Here is a 21,939-nt window from a genome sequence, read left to right on the forward strand (position 1 = left end):
GGAATTTAAGGCTCTTGAAATGGAAAAGTAAGAAGGAATGTGGTAGGAAGCGATCGTGACAACCATATCATCATTATTTATTACCATAAATAGTCTGGAACCTGTTCTTGTTCCCCAACATTTGTTTTCTTATGGTGGTGAAACATTACACTGTGACACTGCGGTTAATTTTCTATGCTTCATCTGTCATGGAGAAAGGGGAAACACAATGAGACAGAAATGCTGAGTGATGAAACAAAGCAGACCTGCGTGTGTGAGTGTGTCTTTTAAAAACGACATCATACAAACTAGACATAAGATACAGAGTAGTTTATTGGTGACAGTATTTGATTCAAGCATATTTCCTGAGTGTAAACACAGACTTTCTCTGTTTACGTGGGTGGAGCAAGACCGCCCAAACCCAGCCCAGACACGTCAGCACAAAACTGTCATTCACATCTTACGTAATGTTTCATCTCACTATTACAGAGAAAGTAAAAAAAAAAATGCTACAATTCAGTGAGATTATATCTGCGTATCGCATCAGTTTCAGGGTTACATTTCCGTTGTCAAGTGATATCTCACAGTACATCTCACTGTCTCCCCAATTAATCTGCAGGTACACATATCGTCAGGCTTTTAACACTTTCTAAGAGAAGCGACCACATCACACCAATCCATGCTGCCCTTCACTGGTTACCTGTGAGTTTTAGAACTGATTTTAGGATTTTACTGCTTGTTTTTAAAGCCTTGAATAGTCAGACTCCTGCCTATATCTGTGACCTGCTTAACTCCCTATGAGCCTGATCGCTGCTTGAGATCCTCCGGCAGGGCCCTACTAATGATTCCTAAATCTCAACTTGTCACTGAAGGTGACCGGGCCTTTTGCTGCCTGGGGATCTCAAGCAGACAAACTCAGTGTCTAAATTTCTTCATAAAACTCACTTTTATTTTATGGCGTTTTCTTAACTGATGGTATTTGTAGTAATTTTCTTGTTTTATATATTATGTTTTGGATTTTGTTTTTAAACCTTTCCGATTTGTTTTTATGGTCAAGCACAGTTGTTTTGAAAGGAGCTATATAAATAAAGTAAGAATTATTATTGTTGTTATTATTGACATTCCTAGAATACATCCAGTACTGAGGTGATTATTTTTCTGTTTTGAATATAAAAAGTTTTAGCTAATAAATAATTTTTTGTATAAGTTCTTTCCTACTGGATATATGAAGCCTGTAGTTTGACATCTATTGCACTATTGTTTGGAACATCATGCATTTAGGCATCTTAATAGACTAAAATCTACAATTGAAGTACCTGGTGATAGACTACACAGGTGTTAAATATATGAAAGGAGCAGCGTATAGATGTCAGTGTTTTGATAGAAATACTTGTTCTAATGTGCATTCATCACAAAAACGGCTGTATTTCCTCACTGTATACTATCAGCATGCCAATGTTATTTGTTCTACATCTACACTATGTGACCGTGTAATAATGGAGGATGCTAACAGTCTAAGGATGGGTTAAAGCCTACTGTGACAATTCTTTGTACTACCAGCTGATCATCACCTTTTCTGAAAAAAAAAATCCATTTGAATACATTATGGTGTTTAAAAAAATAAAGCTATAAAAATAAACTGACATTTTCTCAGTGTAGTTTCACAGCCTGAAGAGCACTTGTGCTGTTCACAGTACTGAAGCGAGGCACCGCCCCAATGAGTCCAGTTTTCCTTCTTATGAACCCTCACAACCCCTGCTCCAGCCCCAGAGCTGACCCGACCATCGCCCTGACTTTGCACATCCCCAGAGAAGCACGTAGACTCAGCCAGGAGCAGGGGTGTGATAAATGGACGTCAGCCCAGTAGTGCAGCATCTCCTTGGGTGGGATGTGGTGGATGGACACCATGGCCTGATAGCAGCAGCGCCCGTATGGCACAGCTGGGCCACCAGAGAAGAGTGGGCAGTGGGAGGGCAGCACACCAGCTGTCCGGGCACACAGACCAACAAACACATCTTCAGGGGGCAGAGGTGTGGATAAAGGTGATGCAGAGGCTGCGAGGGAAATTTTGAGCAATGCAGAGCGGGACAGAACATAAGCTGTACCACTGCAATAGTCTGGGAAGACAGAGGGAGGGTAGGCCCCTGCAGGGAGATAGTGCTTGCTCTCCGGGTCACGGTCCGGAGCCACATGGAGGTGCACCCTGCCAAGGTACAAGTCTCCTTGTTCATATGGGTTGCGGCTCTTGTTCAGGAAGTGCAGGAGGGCGCTGGGATTGAACAGGACATCATCATCTACTTTGGCTATGAAATTAGCCTGAGGGCAGAACCTGCGAGCCCAGCCCAGCATGGACAGGGTTTTCAGGGTAAGGTTGGAGTAGGTGTCCACAAAACGCCCTTGAATCAGGTCTCCTCGCTCTCTGGCCTCCTCTATCAGCAGCTTGGCCAGCCCAGGGTCAGACGCCACACCGACCACGAAGAGGGTCATGACCCGCAGGCCCCTCACCTCCACCTCCCCTCCCCAGGTGTCCCGGATGGCTTGGCGGGCCCTTTGATTGGCAGGTGCGGAGGTAACCATGGTGATGAGGTAAGGCTTGGCACGCTGGCACACGAGCGGGCTGGGCATGAGCAGGAACTCCTCGGGTCTGGTGGGAGGGACGCTCTGTGGGGGGATGATGCCAACGTGCGGCTCCACCACCTTGTTCATGCTAATGGAGGTGACCCATGATTCGATGAAGTCCACAAAGAGCAGAGCCAACAGGGCTGCGCTCATTATCGCCGCACACAGATAAGTCAGAACGCCAGGCCTGCTCCATCGCTTTCCAAACCGCGGTTTACATACCCATGGTCCCCGTCCGACCATGACCAACCTCCACTACCCGTGCGCAGCTCTGAAGACCACTGTAACTGCTACAACTCGCCTTTTTCTCACCGGGACCCTTCCCTTGTCTCCACTAGAATCACTCTTTCATTGCGTTTCCTCCTCTCTTGATCCGCTCTTGATCCCCTCGTTGCTCCTTTGCTCAGATGTCAGAACCCGCAGCAGCAGCAGCCTTAGGAGAGCGCCAGTGTTTGCGAGGTTGCGGTAAAGGATCCGGTAATCTTGTGTTAATACTGCAGCCCAGTCAGTTTAACAAAAGTGGGATATGCAGCTGCGCAAATGAAACGGTCGATCCGACAGCAGCCCGGAGCTATCTTTGCCTTTGACTACTATAACGTGGAGCTACTCTGAGGTCACTAGATTAGAAAACACGTCAAATGATAAAAATGAGCCTACTCCACCCTCGTGGTAAAACCATAGACTGTATGAGGAAAAGCTCGTTATGATGCTCTGACGATGATAACTTGTTTTCCAGTAATCAAGCTGCGTATAGGCTATTTCATGACTGTGCTATGAACAAACCAGTCTACCGGCTACACACATATCTCATAGGACATCCAGATTCCTATTTGCTTTTTTCCTAAAAATCCTATTTGCTTTCATACCGTAGGCTATCGACAAATATTGACCTAATGGGAAAAGGGGTTTATGTTTGCATGCATTGTATAGTCTACGTATAGCCTATTTGGTTTGTCAATTAGGCTATATTTGTCAGATGGTAGGTCTACTGTTTGACGATTAAAAGGCTATATCAGTAATAATCCTGATTTTGTAGGACCTGCTTGGACTGCGGGAAAATGTAATTAGCTCGATTATATAGCCTGCTATTTAGTAATAGACTCATATTCCGATTATAGTTACAATATGGGCAAATAATGGCGAAGCATCTATTGGTTGCAGGGATGGAGATCTAAAAAACAAGAAATGATAAATGTACTGTAGCCTATTACGATATTAAATCAAGTGGAAAGAAGACAAAAGTTAATATTTGAGAGAAGAGAGAAAATGTCGATATAATCAGGGATATTTTTTATCAGGGTCATTTAATTAGGTGTGTACTCTATTGTTCTGCACGCCCAGTCCTATCACACCTGGTGGTGTAGGACGACACCTGGTGGTCATTCAGAGGTACGTTTTTGTTTTGTGCTGAGGTTGGACCATACAGCCATAATTGTTTCAGTAAAATGGGAGATGTCACGTATATGCAGGCAAATGGCTCGCGCAAATATGAAGTGATAGCCTATACTCTACTGCGCTACTGCAGAGAATTGACTGAGTGCACCAATAGGAAGAAATAGATGTTGAAAATGTGTTTATTCAATATAGATAAATTCACTTGTCACAGCAGCAGTACATCAATGAAACACACTGTACAAAGAATGGTGCAAAAACAAATGTCCAAAAAAAAAAAAATCAAACACAAGTACTAACATAAAAGTAAAACGTATGCCCTTGCACATGCATGCATAAGTATGCAAAATGAATGTAATTATAAGTTATACGTTAAAAAGATGTATTGCACTGTGCCAGACGTTACAACAAATGTAATTTTAAGTACAATTACTGGGTCCAGTAAGACCTCATTATCCTTCCAGTTTACTGATGTCCATTCTATATATTATTTAGGGTAGTTGTTTACTGGGAACAGTGCAAATAACACATTACCTCCATTTGTTGAAATACAAAAGATGTGTTGCAAAAAGAGATGCATCTTGAGACCAAGTAAGCTGTTTTCCCACAAATAAAGTTGGTGACTACAGAAGGTATAAAAACTACAGATGAAAGAATAAAACAATGGCAGACATTTATTTAAAGACCCCCTCCAGAAATATTTGAAGACATATAAAAATACTCTGCTTTGTATAATTTGTCATTTTTCCACAAAAAAGTTCAATTACCTCTTTAGAAAGTCTACATCTACTCCTTTCCCCTCATTAAAAAAAAATCTATCAATATGCAGATCTTGTTTATTTCAAAAGTTTCACTACTTCACTAAAGAGTCCATTCTCAGTTTTGTGATGTCAAAAAATCATGCACGTACGTATACATGTTCAACTCAGATTTAAGATGAGAAACAGAGAAACTTTAAGCATTGAGCAGATTAATGTGAAAACAACCTTCTAGTGTCAAACTCATACGTCATTCTGCACAGTGACGATCAAACAACCAAGTGACATAACAATAAGCAAAACACATTTTTGAGTGGAGGGGGGACTTTAATGTTTAAATTCACAAGTAAAAGCTATGGAGTTTTGACAGTATTTATTTATAAAGGTGTAAGTGGATCCTCTTTTTCTGTCTTCCGTTCCATCTCCTGTAAAACATGTACATGAATAGCTGTGAGGGAACTGAGAAATGTTTGTGTGTTTTATTGTACTGTAAGCCTGGCTTTAGTTACAAACTTGAAGTACACAGAATATGGATGATTTTATAGCACTATGTGCATGTTTTTAATGTGTCAGACCTTTTTTATGAGAGTTCTTCACAGCTTCTAAATGTATTGTGACTGTGTAAGCACTATAAGCGTGTATGTGATTACAGTGTAAAAACATAATGTAGAAGAATAAAACATTGTTGTTTTTGTACCTAAATTACATTTGTTTAACATTTAAATGTATGAATAAAAGCTATGGTATTTTTGACAATATCTGCAAAGTGTGCCCCCTGTTTTAGTGTGTTTGGATAATTGTCTTGTAAAGTAATTGTAAATTGCCTTAAATTAGAGCGTGTGATGCTAGCACTACCTACCCCTTTTAATATGTGTCAGACCTTCTTCGAACAGAGTTCTTCACAGTTCCTAAGCTTTTTGAAAGTGTAAGCCACAGGGGCCAACAATACCTGGCAATTTCTCTGTCTCAGCCTTTTGGTGAGCTGACATTTCCCACTGATGATGACTGCAGGATCTCAGCTCTTTAAGGGACCTATGAACTGTCAACCTCTGACATTATGGATTGGTTAAAGGTGAATATAATGAATTTACAAATAATGCTTACAAATAGAGCATTTGCATTGCTGTCATGCAGAGACAGAGTAGCTGGCTTCCTCTCTGTGGACACAACTACCACCTAGTTCACTGCTCAAGGTCCCAAAACCAAGTGGGCAAAACATTAAATACCTGAGTGCAAGATACACATATGCTCAGAGTCAACGTATTAAGTGTTCAGTTAAATGGTCATAAAAATGTCAGAAGCAAAAGAAAGAATTATAGGTTCAAAACAAATCATAAACAAGTTCAGGTAATGATATCTGTGGATTTCAAAGCGGATTATTATAAGGAAGTTATTATAGATTAATTGAGACAGTTATTTAAAATGAATGGTAAGGTGTTCAAAGTGAATTGTGGAATGAAATCTCATGGTGAGTAAAGTCGGCCATTCAAACAAAATCATTATAGCAAAATCCCATTAACTTTCCGGTAGCAAAGCAAAAGATTTCTGAGGGAGGATTCTCTGTATTTAATTTATAAGAAGCCTCCATTATGTGATTTTATTTATTTTTTCCCTTTATGTATTTATTCTTAAAGAAATTGTATCTATTGTGCATATCTGTTTTTATATTACTTGTTATGGTATATTTATTGCTGTCATTTTATCAATTTTTACCTTTACCCTTTTGATCTAATGTGTTTTGTGATCCATGATTATTCTCTTTATATTGTATCTATTTCATTATAAGTGTGTTTTATATGTTTTGCAATATCAGTGTTTTATTTTCTATATGGTGCTGCTATCTCGTCAAATTTAAAGACATGACAACATAATTAAATCACCAGGGGTCTTAACTACAATTTAAATTAATTATAAAAATGGAAAAAATGGCTTGGAATTTTACCATATTGCTTTGTGAATATATATTATAAACAACTGAATTATAAATAACATTATCATTATCACAATATCATTATATATTATCTTATATGACATCTGCTTGACTTTGCTTGTAATATAGTGCTTGTCAGAATTTTTTCTAGCTTTGTGCCATTGTATCTCATTGAAGAAAGCAGACCAGAAATATAAATAAATCTTTTGTTGTGTTAATTTTCTAATACATAGACAGTCAGACATGATGACGTCAGTCCTGTCTGGCTCGCGCCAAGGGTGGGGAGGGGGACATTGGAGGCGCGCGGGGACACGAGAGAGAGGAAGGAGGAAAAAAAAAAAAACCTCAACCATTGTCGGCGCGCTGGCGGTGCGGGGTCACGAACTATGACCTTTAACAGAAGAAAACCAAAACAAATATTTTATAAAATAGCAGGGAGCCCTAAATTTGTGACCACCGTTTCTCGGAGGTAAGTCTCGGTCCCGGATTGAAAACCGTAGAAAGCTCTCCGAGATACCGGATGATAAAAGAGCGCAGCTAATCTGCCAGCTAGCTTGTTAGCCAGCCGATGCGGAGCTCCCTTCCTGCCCGACTTTGGCAACTCGGGATCCGGGCAAGGAACGTGAAACCTTGGACGCAATCTGGCTACGCCGATATGCTTTACAGACAGTTCAACTAATTATTAATATGTGACACTACTGTCGATTTAACCTGGACCAATCCCTGCATGCTAGAATGACAGATTCAAGAGGAGAGACGGGTACAGCCGGCTCTTGTTGCAGCCCTTGCTGCGTTTAGTGTTACTTGTGTTAAGCTAGTTTACACAGCTAACATTGGAAAGCTATACATTAGTTGCTGCAGATGAACTCGACCCTTTTACCTTTGCCATCTCGGGGACAGAAGTGGTTTGAAATTACTATGACTTTATTCACCAAAGCTGCATTTTTACATTTACTTCCAGCACATCAACAGTCGTCCACTCTACTGTCTGGAATGACAATTGCTCTAATATTTATCATAAGGATTCGTCTCCGGTGTTATTGGCTGACTGCCAGATTCTCCATTTTGTTCTGTGTTGTGATGCGTTTGGGGAAGTTGGTATTGATGGGCATTCTGCTCGACCAATCGGTAAACTATATGAAGCAGCATGCTCCTCCCATTGGTCAGTGAGCATGTGGAGTTGGCACATTAATCAGTTTTCACTTATGCTGTCAAATTGTATTCTTTATTATAATCCCAAGTCAACAAAGGCAGAGTCAAAAATGTCAAGTGCACGGAGGTAATTCATGGTAGGAGTAGATGCTAAGGAAGATGCCCAAATGCATTGTGGTCACTCACAATTTATATACAGGTTTAAAGGTTTTCAAATACCAATAAACTGTGTTGGGAAGATGTCTATGGCCCTGATTTTGACTATTTACCATTAGGGGTGTTACATTTAAATTGTACTTAAAAAGGATCCATGGATAGACAGAATATGTTCTTACAGTGTTTCTCCACTGATTTGATGCACTTCTGCCATCTTCGTTCAAATGCAGTGAACACTTAACTTTTAATGGTTTGTTTGTCTTTTCACACAGTTCTCTTTGCTTTTTATACAAGTATCAAACAGAAAGTTTTCTGTTCACAACTTTTGCAGTCTTGTTTCAAATTAAGAAAAAAGATTTCTATGATGTCAGCTCATTCTCTGTTTGTGAATATGCAGAGTTACAAAACATTAGACTATAATTAGTATGACATCACATGTAAAGGGATACACCAGGTTGGTTACCTGCTGTTCACTGAAAAATAAATGGAAGCAGTAGGAAAAGCAGCTGTGAAGTGTATATAAAAGGGGGTACATTTTTATGGAGGGACATCAGTTGTTCTCCTTTGTTGCAGTGTCATGTTGGACAATGTGAGGTTCAGACTGTAGTGTAATCTGGTTATCAACAGTCTCTCATATCTCATATCCAGGTCATGGACTTGTGGTGACAACACTGCAGACATGTCAAGGCTGGATTTGTCACACAAAATATTTATCTAAGGTGTCTGAACAGGAAGAATATTACAGTAGGTGTGATGTGCAAGAAAATCTGTTGCCCAGTGTTAATGACAGGCAAGATATGGAGCAGTAAACGTAACAAATATTTTGTTAATTTTATTTTCTGTTTTGTTTGTATCCTTTATGATCCACCAGCACCAACTTTATATTTATAATACTGTCCCAGCAGTGCCCTCCTCTTCTGTGACAGTTTGCACCTTTGTGGCTGATTAATGTCTGTGGTATCTTTCCAAACAGACCTCACTAATGACCTTAAATCATCATGACGACCAACCTGAATCTGCTTTCTCAGCAGAAAGTGGACTCTGAGCATGAGGCAGAGGTGAGTGTACAGAGGGAGACTTTTAATGATGTACTGTTTGCTGGCAGTCTGAGTTGTTCCATATAACCCATATGAAGCCTTTTTTTAATTGAAAATATGGTGGTGCTTCTCTCTTTGGCTGTGTGCTTAGTGGATGCTGACTTTATTTGTTGCCATAGAGACATACCTTCTGTAGACAGAGGTTCTCTAGAAAGGTCTGGTCTACAAGGACTTGTACTTACGTAAAGATGTTGTATAATAATATTTCTATTCTTTTTACAGACTCAAGTAAAATATATTTGTTTTGGAGACTTATTGATTATAATTTGTATGTGTTTAAGTTTGCTGAAATGTATTTCAAATTATAGGTGTCGTCCTCTCCGTCAGACTCAATGATGAGTGAATCTCCACAGCGCTTTCAGGTCATCTCCACTGAGCCTGCCACAACACCACAGCGAATACAGGTAACTGCTGTGCTCTCAACATTAGTTGACTTCAGAGAATGTGACACTGCTGCTACCTGTTGATGTTGTCGATGCATTAGCAGCAGCTATGAACAAGTTGATGTTAAAACATGTGACCTAGCTCTCCCACCTTCAATGTCACTCTCTTCGCTTTTTTACTTTAACCCCGTTGGTGCATGTTCATTTCCACCTCCCTCTCTTTCTGTCTCCCTCTTCCATCTCTAACACCCTCAGATTGTAACTGACCAGCAGACAGGTCAGAAGATCCAGATAGTGACAGCGATGAAGCCGTCCAGTGCTCCCAGGCAGCAGTTCATTCTGACTACAGCTGACAGCTCAGGGGCAGGCAAGGTTATCCTGGCCTCACCAGACAGCCACAACACTAAGCAGCTCATCTTCACTGCTGCAGACAGCCTGATGCCAGGGAGGATACAGGTACAGTTCCCCCATAATATAACCCCTAGGTACATAGCGTGATGATACTATTAGCAATATCTTGGTCTTGATATTTGTTGTCATTTTCAGACTGTTATAACCATGATGTTGACATTGTGTTAAGCTGAAACACACGATTAATGGCCTGTGTTTGACTTTGCTTTTCAGATTGTCACAGATCCAGTGTCCATGGAGCGGTTGTTAGGGCAGTCAGGGGACTTGAGCCGACCGCAACCAGTGGAGTACTGTTTGGTTTGTGGGGACAAGGCTTCAGGTACTAAAGCTTACAGCTGCATTACCTAGTGATGTGGATTCTATGTATTTTGACTGATGTATCCTGATGCCAAATCTGACAGTGTGTTTTGCTGCACATTGTCAGCAATCGAACGTGCACCCACACAAACAGTGACTCACACGCTCTGACTAGTTTTCTCTGTGTTCAGGGCGTCACTATGGAGCGGTCAGTTGTGAGGGATGTAAAGGCTTCTTCAAGCGGAGCGTGAGGAAGAACCTGACCTACAGCTGCCGCAGTAAACAGGACTGCGTCATCAACAAACACCACCGCAATCGCTGCCAGTTCTGCCGGTTGAGGAAATGCCTTAAGATGGGGATGAAGACTGAGTGTGAGTTTGCATCCAAATCCAGGAGACAATAAGAAAACATGTAGACAAAAACCAAATGCCACTCTGAAACAAGGCAGATATTATCAGGGTATCTGCAGGTCTTTAACAGTATTAAAAAGCATTAAATTCAGTCCCCTCAAACAAAAAAGCCTTAAAAGGTATTATAAAGTCTTAAATTTCATTTAGAAAGGTCTTTTTCTTGCTTGCCATAGACAGTAACAATAGTTGTAACTTTTTCTTGTACATGGTTGCGAGCTGGCAGTGGAGTTTCAGTCAGCACCATCAGATCTGTAGCAAACACTGTCACTACTGTTAGCTACAGTAGTAAGGAAGCTCATCATCTCATAATGAGCAAGTGTCAATTTTAGCAAAAACTTACATTAACTTTTAATTAATGAGTTATTTTTTAATAGGTTAAACCATCCGTCAATTTTCTGCCACAGAAAAGTCACTTTAGTTGATTAATTATCTTACTGGGATATATTGTTCTACAGAGCTGGGAAGCACTGAAAAATGTGATGTGAATGTCAATAAATTCATGTACTTATAATGTACTTGTAATAATTGTAGGCCTTATTGTCCCTACTGGTTTGGTTATTCTTTGGCCGATATGCCTGTGAAAAAGGCATTAAATTGCATTCTATGTGGTATTAAAAAAGGTCTTAAAATGTCTATTAAATCTGGTGAACACTGCAGAAACCCTGATAATGCATCTGCAGAGTGGAGAGAGGGGAGGATTTTATTTTTCCAATAAGTTCAAGCTCCTTGATCCATTGCATTTCCTTTAATTATTTGAAGAATTCCAACCATTTACACCAAAAGGACCTTGTGTCTGCAGCAACACTGAAGTGTCTTTCAGCAAGACACTGTATTTCTGCTAGCATTCTGTTCTGCACTTGAGGAGGCAAACAAAAAAAAGAGCATTCCTCTTTGATCACATTTAATATTATGACTATTCATTTATAACCATTAGAAAAAAGTAAATACAGTTTGTCTGCCTGCTGTTTATCCTCAGCTGTCCAGAGTGAGAGAAAGCCCATCGATATAGTGCCCAGAGAGAAGCATGCCAACTGTGCTGCCTCCACCCAAAAGATCTACATTCGCAAGGACCTTAACAGTCCGCTCATTGCCACGCCAACCTTTATCTCCGATACAGAGACAGATGGCTCCAGGTCAGTGGGAATCAGATCTACAGACAAAACCTCAGGCCTGGGCTCTGTGCTTTGTTCTGTCTCTCAGCGGTTGTGTCTGTTGATGTCGGTATTATGTGAGCTGGTTTTTGATGATGCTCTGTGTCATGTGCAGATCCAGCCTGCTGGACCAGGGGATGCTGGTTAATATCCAGCAGCCAGTCATCCAGAGTGATGGAACTTTGCTGCTGGCCAGTGACTCAAAGGTACAGCTGTTAACTACAGTCACTGTAAATGTAACATCTCCCTGTTCTGCAGACAGTCTCCTTCTGCTCCTTATAATAGAATTACGATCCTTTAGGTGGATGTTGCGAGGTTTTGTTGCTCTTGCATTGTGAGGGTGTTATATTTGGTGCTTAGTATTACAGGGTCAACAAAGTAAAGAAGTGTGAGCTTGAAAATCTGTAAAGCTGGGAAGAGCTGCGTTTTTATTAGTCTTGTACGTGTTAACTCACACTTCACATTTTAATTGGCCTTTCTGCATGGCCAAACCGGCAACTTTTATGCTCACACTGTACAGATCAATTCACTGGTTTTGTCGATTGACAATTCCAATAAAGTTTATTCAAACAAGATAAACCGTGCCTTCAGTGTCGACAAAAAAAAGAGAGAAAGGCATCATTACTTGCAATTCTACTATGAACAGAAAGTAAGAAGAAAAAAAAGATAAATATGGAGCTGCAGATGCCTGGAAGATGTCTATCATGCAGCGAAGTTCAGTTTTACATCACAGCAGTCTGAGTCAAGACAACAGTTTTAGCCACAACATGTACTACTCCAATAATATTAAAACAAGCTCACTACAGTTTATAACAGATCTTTAGACATCAGCCATGAGTGAAATCAGAATCTGGAACTGCTCAAACTGCAAGACAGCCGACTAAACTTTACGACCTCCCAGAAATCCATGCAGTCGTCTGAAAGCCAGGGAGATGATTGTTCAGGCAATTTATCAGGCGCCATGACTCCCTTCAAACTGCACGTCAAACAACAACCGATCTGGCAGAAATTCATACCAGATTCTAAAATTAGTCAGGGCGACCAATTCAAGGCTAAAATCAGGCCTAATCTGTGTGTCTGCCCGGATTAAGGCAGATTTGTTTTTTAGAACAACAAATTGTTTGTTTTTTCAATCTTTATTTATCCTGTTTATATGTTTTAAGAGGCATTTGTCATTCCTTTTTGTTGCAGGCAACACATTTCTGTGCTTTGCTCCAGTTTAGGACCTCCTATTTTGTGTATAAAGTGGATCCCAGTTCAGCTGACCGATTTGATAGTAAATAATCTGCATTGTTTCATTTGTCTTCAGATGGAGTCTGGACAGGGGGACTTGGGGACACTAGCCAATGTGGTGACATCACTGGCCAACCTTAGTGACTCACTAAAAGAGACCCTAAACAATGGTGATACCTCAGACAGCCAACACGAGGAGCAATCTGCCAGCGAGATAACACGGTCAGTCAGCAGTGCACAGAGAGGAGGGGAGTGTGTTTGTGAAAGGTATCTGCAACATCTCGTCACTCACTTTCAATGAAACATATTTGTCTCTACAGAGGCAATAAAGGTTAAAATAACAGATAAAACAAGGACTTCTCAAGGGTTGTCTTCTTATTTGTGAAAAAAAAGTTAAATCTAAACCATTTTACCCATTCTGACCAGAAGACTACAGTTATCCAGTCTACTCTGATTGGCTTTCAGATGTTAATAATAATAATATTGGAAATAATAATTAACCCTATAGATATATAAATGTAGACATTTACCTCACTTTGTTGTTTTCATGTGTAGCAAATATTTAATGCAAGTCAGTTACGCTAAGTTTTGGATTTTAATATCTGCAATGATTTTTGACATTAGCCTATTCTAGACCTTTAGATAACTATTCAGTGATTTTTTTTTTTATTTAGTCACTTTTTTATTTGATTTTACCTTCTTTACACTTCATACTCAAGTAAACATAAAATGATATGTATACAAGAAGGAGACACATTTCTATTTATGTTGCAGAGAGTTTCCTGTCAAATCAATTCATTTAAAGTTGTGTGTGTGTGTGTGTGTGTGTGTGTGTGTGTGTGTGTGTGTGTGTGTGTGTGTGTGTGTGTGTGTGTGTGTGTGTGTGTGTGTGTGTGTGTGTGTGTGTGTGTGTGTGTGTGTGTGTGTTATGCACAGTGCCTTTGACACCCTGGCCAAAGTTTTCAACCCACCTGAAGTAGGGATCAGACAGAGTCTGGAAGATAAGTCGCAGTGTATTGGTGGAACAACCATCCAGCTGATTGGTCGAGACCAGGAGACCCCCATCATTGAGGTGGAAGGACCACTGCTCACAGACAGCCATGTTGGCTTCAAGGTGTGTGGAGTCAACTCATACAACTAATGACCCAAATAACAGACACACATGACTTACATTATTAATAATTTATGGATACAAATTGTTTCCCGTGAGAGGGAAAGGGAATCCTAAAAGAATTCAAGGTCCATTGTGTTGTGAAATTACAAAAAAGTCTATTCACATGGCTACATTGCTAAAAAGAAGACCATTATATGCATATTTACCTTATTTTTTTTTTACCTTTTACCAACTCTTTGCTGTATATTTAACACTTCCCTGTTGAAACTTGTTGTCAAGTGCAACTGAGATGCTTGTTTGTGTTTCTTTTACTTTGGCATTCATCTGTAGGTAGTCATTTGTCAAATATTTTTAAAATCATTTCCTTTCCTATGTCCTTCTTTTCTATGTTTTCCTCTCTGTCTAGCTGACCATGCCCAGCCCCATGCCTGAGTATCTGAATGTACACTACATCTGTGAGTCAGCATCCAGACTTCTCTTTCTCTCCATGCATTGGGCACGCTCCATCCCTGCCTTCTCAGCTCTTGGGTGAGACTTAAATTATAGTGTTATACCCCTTTCAGACATGCACTCCTTTACGTTAATCTGATGGCAGTTTAATACGTTGGTCTCATGTCTGAATGAGCACCCTGGTCACTTTGATGTAAAAGTCACAACAGCAATCTTACTAGGTCGGACCAAGTAACATTTCAGTCTCAACTGAAGGCTGTCAGAATAATGTAAAGGCAGCAGAAGCACAGGGTAAAACATGCAGTGAGAGAGATTAAATGTGCATCTTGTACCTCCTTCTAACATCACTGTAATAAATTCAATATCTCAATCATCATCTCTTATGCACAAAATGAGTTTAATAAACTAGGAAACACTGTGAAAGAGCCCATTTTAAGTTGTTGGGGAGATCGCAGCCTTTTCGTATCAGATCAGTTTATAAAAAATATTTTTCCCCTCGTGGTACACCCGGGGCCAAAGAGGTTAAAAAAACCTTGTACAACCACAATTTATAATCAGGCCAGCACGCCTTCTCTATGTCTTAAATGTTCATTCATGCCAACTGTCGAATAAATGGATATCCAGCAAAACACACGTACATACAGCACGTGAGCAAATTGGAATTAAACGAGATGTACGCCCTGTCATTCAATTCTTCTCATTTTGGATATTATAAAACAGGCAGTGGATTTCACTCTTTAATAACGTTAAATGATAAATGGAATGTGAGCCTCCCTAGTGCTGACAATGGTCATTAATTAAGGTTTTAACGGCAAGGTGCTCTAGTGCTGCAGCAGCCTGTGAAACACCAAAAAACAGCCTTCTTCCTTACTATTATAACATTTTTAACTCACTGCCAAGCTCTCTCTCCTGTAAATGTCCTGTCATGTCTGAATAAGGGAAGAAATGAACATTAATGTAAAAGTCACCTTTGCCTGAGTGACAAAATGCTATCACTTTAACAGCTTGATGAATCCAGCGATGTTGCGTATTCCATGTCTGAAAAGGGCTTTAGGAAATACCATAACACTGGCACTGCAAGCTCCTATCTATATATATATATAAATTTAGGAACACTACAGTCATGCAGTGCATTATTGTCTATCTACATGCTCACACTATTTTTTGTGTCTGTCTCTCTCAGTCAGGAGGCAAACACCAGTTTGGTGCGAGCCTGCTGGAATGAGCTATTTACTCTGGGTCTTGCTCAGTGCGCTCATGTGATGAACTTGTCCACCATCCTCACCGCCATCATCAACCACCTCCAAAGCAGCATCCAGGACGGTATGGACCACAGACCTCGTCATCATTTCTCAGTAGGACACACACATATAAACAAGGACTCAAGAAATGTGATTTTTTTTTTTATGCCTCCACACTGGCGATAGCCGTGGCCGGTGGCATTATGTTTTCAGGTTGTCCGTGTGTCCGTCCTATTTCCATGAATGCGATATTTCAGGAACCCTTTGAGGGAATTTCTTCAAATTTGGCACAAACGTGCACTTGAACTTAAGGATGAACTGATTAGAATTTGGTTGTCATAGGTCAAGGTCACTGTGATACCTCACAAACATGTTTTTGGCCATAAGTCAAGAACTGATGACCATGTTTCACATTTGGTTGGACAATGAATTGGTGACACTTTTGACTCAAAGGTCAAAGTCACTGTGACCTCAAAATGACCTTGACAGACACGTTTTTGGCCATAACTCAAGAATTGATGTAGTAATTATGACAAAATTTCACACAGATGTTTATACAACATTTTTTTATCCAAAAGGTCAAAGGTCAACTTCGCTATGACATCATAATGTCCTGGAAAAACTTTTTTGGCCATTATTCAGAATCAGAAATCAGAATCAGAAATACTTTATTGATCCCCGAGGGGAAACTCTTTTGTTACAGCAGCTCACTATCACGTCAGTGCACACAGGAATAGAAGTACTAAGCAAAAAATATAATACACTATAATACAGGTCAGATAAATTAAGTAACAAGTGGGTATAAGTATAAAATTAAAATAAGTGAAAAGTAGTGTGGATTACCGGTTGAACATAAGTATGTACGGTATAATAATACCGTAATGTAAAATGTAATAATATAAGTAATAAGTAGTAGTGCATGTACTGTCAAGTTAAGTGTAGCTTATTAAGATTATTATGAGACTGTGGATATTATAGAAGTATGAATAAATATCAAGGTTCAACACCGTAACTCAGGATCAGGAGGGGAGATTGTGACCAGATTTCACAGTTTGACTCAGAGGTCAAAGGTCATTGTGACCTCTAAATAGGTTTTTAGCCATAATTTAAGAATGAATTGGGCGATTCCAGATTTCACACACATGTTGACTGGGACATCACAATGAGTAAACAATAACTAGCACAGTACGGGGTTTCCTCCATCTCATCCATTCTGCCTTTCACTTCCTGCCTCATTCTGAATTTTGAGCATCATCGGAATCACATGACAAACAACGTATTGGAGCGCGATTAGCTAATCGTGATCCTCTGAGTTAGTGAGTGAGTTTCACCTACAGCTCATAAAGAGGCTTTGCATCTAAAAATGCCAGGGAAAAAAGCACCACATTTTGTGTAGCTATATTCTATAAGAATCCATCTTTACATAGTACAGTACACATGTGTAGCTGTTTAGCCAATACCTCTATGGTAATACTTCTTTAATCATTTCAAAAATGTATATTCACTAGAATCATACATACTGTATGTATCATCAATATAGTGATAACTTCCATTTAGCCAAAAAATACACTTTATACCTTTTTTATGTAGTATTCACTACATATATTATATGAGTCTGGACAGACATGGATGTAAACTTGACTGGTTGACGGAGCCATACAACCACAGGGCAGAAATTCTAGTTTTAAGTTGTTACCATAACAAACTAGGCCTAAAGCATAGAAGAACAGAAGAACTACTGAGGAGGACTGTAGATTGGCAGATGTAGAGTTTTCTCCCATTTCTTTATTCATTTGTCAAGCACTTGTGGCATTGTAGGCTTTGGTGATACCACTCTATTATTACACATTACAGTATTACACTTATCAGCCCCAGATGGTGCTACATCAATGTTTATTTGTCCATGTGTCATACATAATGGCTCAGAAGCCACAGATTGAATTTCGATGTAATTTTCGAGAACTACATGTCAAAAGTACTTGACGAAATTTGTTTGTAACTAACAGTGATGGTGTTGACATGTTTTTTGCTGTTGTGGTTAGATAAAGCTTAAACAACTAAAAAAATAAGTAGATTATGAATCTTGATATATCAAACTGAGCATTTTCTTCTCTCTCAGACAAGCTTTCGGGGGAGAGGGTGAAGCAGGTGATGGAGCATATTTGGAAGTTCCAGGAGTTCTGTAACGGCATGACAAAGTTGGAGACTGACAGCTACGAATATGCCTACCTGAAGGCTATAGTGTTGTTCAGCCCTGGTGAGTCTGCTCAGAGGAGTGTCTGCTTTTCTGAAATAAGTTACTTATTCTGTGAAAGAGTGAAAGTGATTTGAATAAATTTGCATTTTGGAAACAACTGTTTAGTGTGTGTTTTACTTATCAGATCACCCAAGTGTGGACAGCAGTGGGCAGATAGAGAAGTTCCAGGAGAAAGCCTTGATGGAGCTGCAGGACTACGTGCAGAAAACCTACCCAGATGACACCTACAGGTACCTACATACCTCTAGTCTAACCAGTCAGCTCAATTTCCCCACCATAGTGGTAGTAGTAAGACACATGAATTACAGGTAATTGTGTAAGTTTATATTATAACACTGTCCACTTTTATATAATTAATACTTTACGTTTAAAATCCATTAAAATGAATACATTTGGGACATGACGGGTGGTGTTGGTACTCATCTGATAGGGCTATGTTGGTACATCAGGCAGAAAAAGCTGGGAATCACTGGTATAGAGGATTTAAGTGTCTGTCTGTGATTAAATGCAAATTAAAGAGAACAAGATATCAAGATGACGTTGCAGGAACTGTTGTGTGTTTGTTTCCCCAGGTTGACCCGTATCCTGACTCGTCTCCCAGCCCTGCGCCTCATGAACTCCAGCATCACAGAGGAGCTCTTCTTCACTGGCTTGATAGGTAACGTCTCTATTGACAGCATCATTCCCTACATCCTCAAGATGGAGACGGCTGAGTACAACAGCCAGGACAGCCTGTCACTCCAGCACCCAGAACTGTCGAATTAAAGATTAGTGAGTCTCCACTTCAGGTACTGTCTTTGTCTCTCAAGGGGTTAACTGTTGAACCCCAGTCCAAAATCATGCAGTGACCCCTTGTTTTCTAACGATGCATGGTGCAAAGTCATTCATGAATCCTTGGTAGAGTAAGATAATCCGGCATTAGAAAGCCAGGTTGAATGTTTTCTGGAGCTGATGCAGTGTGGTAATCTTGATTTTCTGGCCTAAACGCAGTCGCTCTGAACTGAATGAAAAAGGAATCCTCTGCAGCTGCAACTGTGCTCATCTCCTTTAATGTCTTTATAGCATTTCAAGCTAATAACATGTGAACTTTACCTTCTGACCTAAGCCTTTCAAATAGTTTTAGTTTTATCAAAGCCTTACCATACTCTCGAGATGATCACATACATAATTTAGCACTAACTGTTGTTGCAGATATCAGATGAGCTATATTAAGAAGCCCAGTCCATAACCTAAAAATGACAAACAGAAATCTTACATGTGGAAGTAGAATTTCACCTAATTAAAAAGTCTAATCTTAAGACTAAAGTAGATATGAGTACTTACTTTGAAGCTGTAAAATATTTGTTTATGTTGGTATTTGGGAACATTGGAGCAGTATAAACTGGTATTTTAATGACCGTGCTGTTAAATTAAGAATTCAGGCTTTTACAAAGACTAAGTATGACTTTTCTGAACAAGGAATTGAAAAATGCTTTGTAATAATTTTCTCTCTTTTCAATTTTGAAAATGGCTGAATTTCCTAGAGGGTGCGAGACATTAATGTACAGTTCTTTACTTTAAATAAATGTAAATAGTTGGAATGAGAACTCCAATCAGGTACAAGATTTAACTCAAACCTCAATTAATTCATCTTAATCTGGCCTGGCTATCATAGCATTAAGCTACCACATTCTTAGCTCATTACAACATGATCAACGTCTGATTTCATCGTCGTTTCCGTTTCATTCAGTTTCACTTTTAACTCACATTCACAAAGTCAGGTAAGCCAAATTAGCCAGTTAAACTGACCATATGTCTTTTTTTATACTGAATGACATCTCAGAGATTTTAGGTCTGGGAGTGTTTTTATGTTTAGGTACACTTATTTCTGGGTTATCATGAATATGTTGCTAATAGAACCTGTGCAATCACCTCATCACTTTTCCCTTTTATGACAATCAATTATATGTTACTTCCTTCTGTTCCATCAGTGTCTTGACTGTTCTTGTCAATCTGCATTTTGTATGTGTATTTATCAATTATTTCTTTTAAGGAATTAGATTATCTTAAAGATTTTGGGTTCAGAAATGTTACTTATGTGTAGCTATGCTACTGTTTCTTGTGTTTGCATTTGTACTCTGCTAAGTGCACATCAGTCAGCTTTTGTGGCGTTCCACTATGTTCATGCTGACTAAAACTCTGTGTTTTTCATGTTTTCTAAAAATTTTAATTTGTTGTGAACAAATTTGCTTGTTGCATACTAAGTGTACTTAAAGTACTTTTGGGCAGGTTTCTCTGACATAAACAAAAACAAGAGATTTTATGGGAAGCCAGTCTCGAGTGCATTGATGTCTTGAAGACCATATGGAGATGTGCATCGGCTTACCCTCTTGTATAATGGTTCAGAATAAGCATCCATGCAACATGAATGATAACGGGGATGTAAAGAAGTCAACAAGGATTATGTCTTGTGAAATGTCTGTTGTAATATTTGGGTTTCAAACCCATACAAATTGTTTGTAAAGGCACTGTTGTGAAATGACCTTTGTACATGTAATTTCATAAAAATGAGTGCATGTTGTTTTTAAGCCAGGTTTTATAATCTTGTGGCTGTCTGCCCTAATAAGGAGCATTGTTATAATTTTTATAGTGCATTGCAGTGCATGAAGAAGTTGCTTAAAGTGCATTTTATGAAATGCTGTATGAAAAATGTTAATTTAAATGTTGTGGCTTCAAAATATTTACCATGAGCAGCTCCCACATTAGAAGATATTAGATCAGAAAATATTTTTTTCTCAGCTTTGTGGATTGAGTATGGTTAAAATTTTATACTGTGTAAATGTACTTTGTTTTTCTGCTCACATAAAATGTATTTCTTCAAACATCGAGATCGAGAAATTCAAACAACATTCATGTTTTGCTCAAGTCTGTCACAACCCTACATTTCTACCTCACACCGATAAAGATATAAAACGTATTTACGACTGAGCTCCTGTATCAGCATTCCAGTCTCTGAGGCTGGCTTCTCTGAAGCCACACGTTATAACGGAAATAAACAATTATGAAATATGACATGACTGAGTCTGTTCATGCTAAAAAATGCAAGGCAAGAAGAGTTGTTTCTGTCAGATGTTAGCAAATACCTGGATTTTACAAGTGAGAATGTCTATGAGTGAGATTTGAAGGGTTTTTGCCAGAATCCCCTCGCATATTAATAAAGCTTCGGTAACAACAGCGCATCAGTTTTTCCTCGAGGTATTTTCAATGTTTAAACACAGATGCTATTTCTGTAATATTGTAAGTTGTCTCCAAATACTACTGATGTAGCTTTTCCAGTGTAGAAACTGAGTCTATAGACCATTCATTTATAAGCTTGGAAAGATGTGGAAAACTACAGAGCCCCCTAAAGGTCAGGGCGAGAATTTTTTTGAGGACTACTTTTGCGTTCCCTCGCAATATTTTTGTTACCTCGCAATACTTTTATTCTTCCATTCCTCCTACTCTGTACTGTACAGTTTCTTCTGAGCCAGTGTACTGTACCCGGGTACAGTATTGCGAGCTAATGCCAAAGTATTGCGAAGTAACTCAAAACTATTGCAAGAAAACGCTAAATGTATTGCGAGAGAACGCAAAATATTGTGAGGTAAAGCAAAAACAGTCCTCAAAAAAAAATCTTACGATGACCTTTAAGGGGCTCCTTAGTACTGCGTTCTTTGCACAAAACAAATTAAAGTAACCTTTAATGCTACCAAAATAGGTTTTGGTAGAAGGCCTGTTCCTTTAAGTGTGGAGCAATGACATTGATCTGAATAATGTTCAGATCAATGTTGTAGTACCGGTTATGAGACCTCTTTTTGAAAGTCTCGGTCTCAGACCAAGAGGACTCTGGATTTTATTTCAAGACCGGTAAAGACCACAACTGCGGGGATA

The 21,939-nt window shown here is 39.4% G+C and overlaps 2 protein-coding genes across 5 annotated transcripts; one reads left to right on the top strand and one right to left on the bottom strand.

Moving 5' to 3' along the window:
• Positions 1-294: 294 nt before the first annotated feature.
• Positions 295-3,418, bottom strand: b3galt4 (UDP-Gal:betaGlcNAc beta 1,3-galactosyltransferase, polypeptide 4). Its single transcript, XM_044211928.1, has one exon. The coding sequence runs from the start codon at positions 2,839-2,841 to the stop codon at positions 1,726-1,728; it is 1,116 nt and encodes a 371-aa protein (XP_044067863.1). The 5' UTR covers positions 2,842-3,418; the 3' UTR covers positions 295-1,725.
• A 3,549-nt stretch (positions 3,419-6,967) lies between these two features.
• Positions 6,968-21,081, top strand: nr2c2 (nuclear receptor subfamily 2, group C, member 2). Of its 4 annotated transcripts, none has more exons than XM_044211944.1 (15): positions 6,971-7,147; positions 8,960-9,044; positions 9,392-9,487; positions 9,722-9,922; positions 10,091-10,196; positions 10,366-10,545; positions 11,561-11,717; positions 11,851-11,941; positions 13,045-13,235; positions 13,905-14,082; positions 14,489-14,610; positions 15,716-15,855; positions 17,893-18,030; positions 18,155-18,260; positions 18,603-21,081. In XM_044211944.1, the coding sequence occupies exons 2-15, from the start codon at positions 8,985-8,987 to the stop codon at positions 18,793-18,795; spliced, it is 1,959 nt and encodes a 652-aa protein (XP_044067879.1). In that variant the 5' UTR covers positions 6,971-7,147; positions 8,960-8,984; the 3' UTR covers positions 18,796-21,081. The 4 variants fall into 4 exon arrangements, with proteins under 4 accessions (XP_044067882.1, XP_044067879.1, XP_044067881.1 ...); XM_044211946.1 differs by having other exon boundaries at positions 6,972-7,147; positions 13,045-13,190; XM_044211945.1 differs by lacking the exon at positions 6,971-7,147 and adding an exon at positions 7,315-7,438.
• The last annotated feature ends 858 nt before the right edge of the window (positions 21,082-21,939 follow it).

The sequence above is a fragment of the Siniperca chuatsi genome, linkage group LG10, assembly GCF_020085105.1.
Source record: "Siniperca chuatsi isolate FFG_IHB_CAS linkage group LG10, ASM2008510v1, whole genome shotgun sequence".
Lineage (NCBI taxonomy): Eukaryota > Metazoa > Chordata > Actinopteri > Centrarchiformes > Sinipercidae > Siniperca > Siniperca chuatsi.